We start from the raw sequence: 4,630 nt of genomic DNA on the forward strand, positions 1-4,630 counted from the left end.
TATCAACTGAATGAACGATTTAGCAGCTTGCTTAGTTCAAATTGACAAACTCATTTATTTCCAGATGAATAGCGAGGTGATTTCGAGGTAAGAAGTGCTTGTGTTTCACAATATCCTGCTGGAAAAGACTACTGAGGACGGGGGTCATAATTTCAATCGCCGAAATAAATATGAATAATATGTATATGAACTGAATATGATTGTCAACAACAGCCAGTCTTTAAAAGTGTTTTACCTGTAGCCTAATCTGACTGATTGTTACCGACAACTGATCGGCAATTGCAATAGAGCTTTGATAACTTCTAACTGAATTAACTAAACATGTCCATTAATAAATTGCTTAATAGCACAAGGCTACAACAACAAACTGAAGTTATAGGCAATTTTTTAAATATGTTTGCCAGCTCCAGGTAGGCTACACAAGTGGTACAAATGAATTTGCAATTACTTCAGTGATATAGTAATTTCAACATATTTATTGTATCAAATGGTATTCTAGTAGCCTACAATGGCATATAAATTAATTGTCTACTTGGTGGGCAACAGGTGCAAATGTATAATTGTCCACATTTAATGTCAGTTTCATTGAGGACTTTTCCCCATAACAGAAGCACCCGAGGGAGTTCCATAACTTCAATTTCAAATTTCGACTCGCGCAGCCCGGAGACCCAAGAACTGAGCATGCATAAAAAACTTGATACTGTTTTCCATTAGCAAAGTCGACATTAGAATGGCGTTTAAACCACCTCCAAGCGAATGTATCTAATAAACTGAGTTTACATGCGAGGTGCAATTTAGAAGTAGCCCAAAAACCCGCGACCAGTACCATTTTACCTGCGATATTTCAAAGTAGCCCAATTTGACAGAAGACCTTGGACATGGTAACCTTGTGTGTATCGGTATCAAACATAAAGCCCACATGTGGTTTAGGTAAAAAGCAACATTAGGAGAAAAAAAATTGGGGGTGGGGGGATATACTTTAAAATGACTAAAGCCAAATTGAAACTGTAAACAGTTATAATGGACCTAGATTCATACAGTTCCTTGATAATAATCACCAACATGAAAGTAAGACAGTCAGGGAGCATCGAACATTTCCAAAACAATGGATAAGGGGACTCTTATTTGCAAATTTTGACACAGAGGAAATAATATAACCCGTTTTCAGTGGAGCCCTCCGGACCTCTTTGAATCGTGAATTTAGCCCCCGGGGCGGGAAAAATGAATTTGACACCCCTTGCTTAATGAGTATAATTTACGTATTTGAAGCGCTGAATATAGTAAATCCGCTAGGTGGTGGTAATGAGCATGTATGATTCCTACCACCACTAAATTGCATCTGAAGAAGTCGACTTTTTCTAAATCAATAGCAAGATGGCGGCCACCATGAAGAAGACAGTTGTAAGCTAAAATCAGTTTTAATAATTCACTCCAATCTCCATACAGGCGCCACACCACTGTCATTCGTGCAGTAATTATCTAAGACACGTATTCTACAATTTAGTTTGTAAATACATAAATTCACTGCCTGATTTTGTTTTTATTCGTGCTCTACTCGTGCGTTGTTTGGATCACAGCTAGCGAGCTAGCTGGCCAGCTAATGGTAGCAAGTTTAGGGTAATTTAGCTACTAACGTTAGCTGGTTATCAACAAACTACTCTTAACATCTATCCGTGATTTCCTCATTGAACGTGTAGCTACCATGGTGTTAATTTAATGATAGCTAGTGAAATTTGAAGAGCGCGTTGCCAGCTATTTTGTTGCTACACTCTAGTTTTAATGTAATTTATATGGCTAAAGCTCTCGTATTGGGCTGAGACCTCTGAAGTCCTAGCCATTCTGGGGCACGTTTAGCAGGAAGGAACTTTTGAGTATGTAGATCAAACATGCCTCTGACATGTAGAATAAGAAATAATATCGTCTCTATTCATGGAATTTATATCTGCAACTTTCGAGAACGTTTGGCAACTGAACATGGCCTGGCTCGTTATCCACTTTTCGTATCCCTTATTCAGGCGTTGTATAACTAGTACTTTGGCTAAACAGTGTTGTAAAATATGGTTTAGAAACCCTGTTGTATTGTTCTGTTTTAAAACATTTAGCTAATTATTTGGTTAGCTATGCAGTTAGCCAAGCAGCTTTGACTATAGCTATATAGGCTCATTTTGGACAATCTCTATTGACTTCCCCTTTACAGGCAGTTGAAGATGTCAATGTCACATTTGAGGACCAGAAGAAGATCAATACATTTGCCAGAAACACGAATCGAATGACAGAATTCAAAGATGAAATAGAGGCAAAAAAGGTAAGGGTTAATTATTGATGAGGAAAATCTGAATAATTAGATTTTCTTTACTTGTTTCTTATTGTAGTACATCATGTAGTCACTACTGTTATATTATATAACCAACTATAACCTCTCTTCTCAGAAATCTCTACAGAATCTGCAGGATGCCAGTGATGACCTGATGATGGCTGAGGATGACACGCTGCTCGTCCCGTATCAGATTGGCGACGTCTTCATCAGTCACACCCAGGAAGAGACCCAAGAGATGTTGGAAGCTGCAAAGGTATTGTTAATATGATTTAGTAAGGCAATGTCCACATTATTCTGACATTTTAGAATGTAATATGTTGAATGTCAAAGCATAATGCTATTGGGAAGGCCTAAAAAAAAGCATTGATCTTAAAGGGCTAATCAGCAGTAGAAACGATAAAGCGGTCGCCCCACCCCTGGTTCAGTAAAAAGCTGAGTGATGGGGCTGGAGAAATGTAACCACTCAAATTTCATAGACATTGCTATGGATGTAAGGACTGACCATACATGATATGTTAACCATGTTTTGAGGCTATATAGTGTTTGTTTAAAAAAACAAAACTCGTTTTTCTGGTTCTGATGGGGAACAACAGTTGAACTAAGCTCATAAGGTATTTCTAAGTTATTTTCTTGAAGAATCAATGGGTACATATAATTAGTTTATAAGTTTCCAAAAAATTGATGTAGCAACTGCTGATTGCATTACCACTTTAAAATGGCATACTTCTTTTTAACGCTTTTTGCATGCTTTTTACAACAATTCTATTTAAAATTGAGTTCCATGAAATTCACAATTAAGTGCTTGAAAAAGTAATTGAAAGTCCTTGAATTTGACCTGCCACTGTCTGAACCCTGTATTATATGACTTGTGTAGAAGGTAGGGGTGTAGGTCTACCTTGGAAATCGGGATGCCTACTCCTAAGGCAAACACGGATGGGTTATTTAACATTAATGTTGCATAATGAAGCCAAAGGCCGGGATATCAAGGCATTATGCTTTACCCTATTACTAAGAATGCAACCTGAATAATTCTAACTATTCTGATTTATTAACATGCATTGTTTGTATCCACAGGAACAACTGCAGCAGGAAATCAAAGACCTAGAAGGGAAGGTGTCGGCAATACAGCAGGTGTTAGGTGATCTGAAGGTCCAGCTTTATGCCAAGTTTGGGAACAACATCAACCTAGAGGCAGATGAAAGCTGAGTGCTTTCTAATGTGCAGAATTTAGCCTTAGATCTGTTTTTTGCTGTTTAGCGTGACACTGAATCAATGATTATGATTATAGGAGTTGGCTAGATGCCACAAACAGTACTGGGATCAGGCTAAGAGGGCAACTCTTTACACATGGACTTTTCATGCAGCTCACATATTATCCAATCCACACAGTGCCGACAGGATGCTTGCCAAACCAACATGTAATCAACATGTTTGTCCTTTTCTCAATATCAACATGATTTTTCTCAGCAATGGTTTACAATGGTGTATTGTCTTATTTTGTGTGAATGTATCCCATTTTACCTTGTTAAGACTCTTTTTTTATCCTCTCCCCTATGGACTGACACAAAATACATTGTACAGTAGATGGCCATAAAGAAAAACCACCCAAGGAAATATATTTGGGGTGTTGGAGCTGAAGAAACTGTGGAGTTTGTTTATTTGGATCTCCATTAGCTTTTGCAGAAGCATTAGGTACTCTTCCTTGGGTCCACACACAAAATTACGATGGACAAGGACATACATTAACTAAAAAAACAATACAAACAGAACTGTTTGTGCTTGAAGAAAAGAAGGGAGCAGAGGCAGCCACTGTTAAGACCCCAACATATAGGCAACTATGTGTGTACCCCAAAATGTATCTTAAAGGTGCAATCTATAGTGTAATTTCTTGTTAGAAAATACCTTGCAGGACTGACGAAAGGAGTCTGTGAGTGTACTGGGCATTTGTCTTAAATGGAACCACGTTTAATTTTGTGTGAGTTTATGTTTGGAGGGTGGCTGGGTGGGCGTATAATGTGACTGTTTAGCAACCTAAAATGTTGTGTGTTCGAATCTCGCCACTGACAACTTTAGCATTTGTACAAATTAGCAACTTTTTAGCTACGTTGCAACTACTTAGCATGTTAGCTAACCCTCTAACCTAAATCCTAACCCAGCTAACGTTAGCTAGCTATCTAACGTTAGCCACAACAAATTAGAATTTGTAAAATTGCAGATTCTTAACATATTAATGGATGTACATCCATTTTGTATGATACATACCATATGGAATGTAACATATACTAATTGGAGTGTCTTGGATTTACGTACAGA

The 4,630-nt window shown here is 37.8% G+C and overlaps 1 protein-coding gene across 1 annotated transcript; it reads left to right on the forward strand.

Moving 5' to 3' along the window:
• The first annotated feature begins 1,350 nt into the window (after positions 1–1,350).
• Positions 1,351–3,792, forward strand: pfd4 (Prefoldin subunit 4). The gene is given in 4 exon segments (NM_001160606.2): positions 1,351–1,401; positions 2,198–2,305; positions 2,430–2,570; positions 3,392–3,792. Coding segments are annotated over 4 exon segments (408 nt in total). The 5' UTR covers positions 1,351–1,374; the 3' UTR covers positions 3,524–3,792.
• The last annotated feature ends 838 nt before the right edge of the window (positions 3,793–4,630 follow it).

The sequence above is a fragment of the Oncorhynchus mykiss genome, chromosome 16, assembly GCF_057628025.1.
Source record: "Oncorhynchus mykiss isolate SJ-2025 chromosome 16, ASM5762802v1, whole genome shotgun sequence".
In the NCBI taxonomy this organism is placed as follows: domain Eukaryota; kingdom Metazoa; phylum Chordata; class Actinopteri; order Salmoniformes; family Salmonidae; genus Oncorhynchus; species Oncorhynchus mykiss.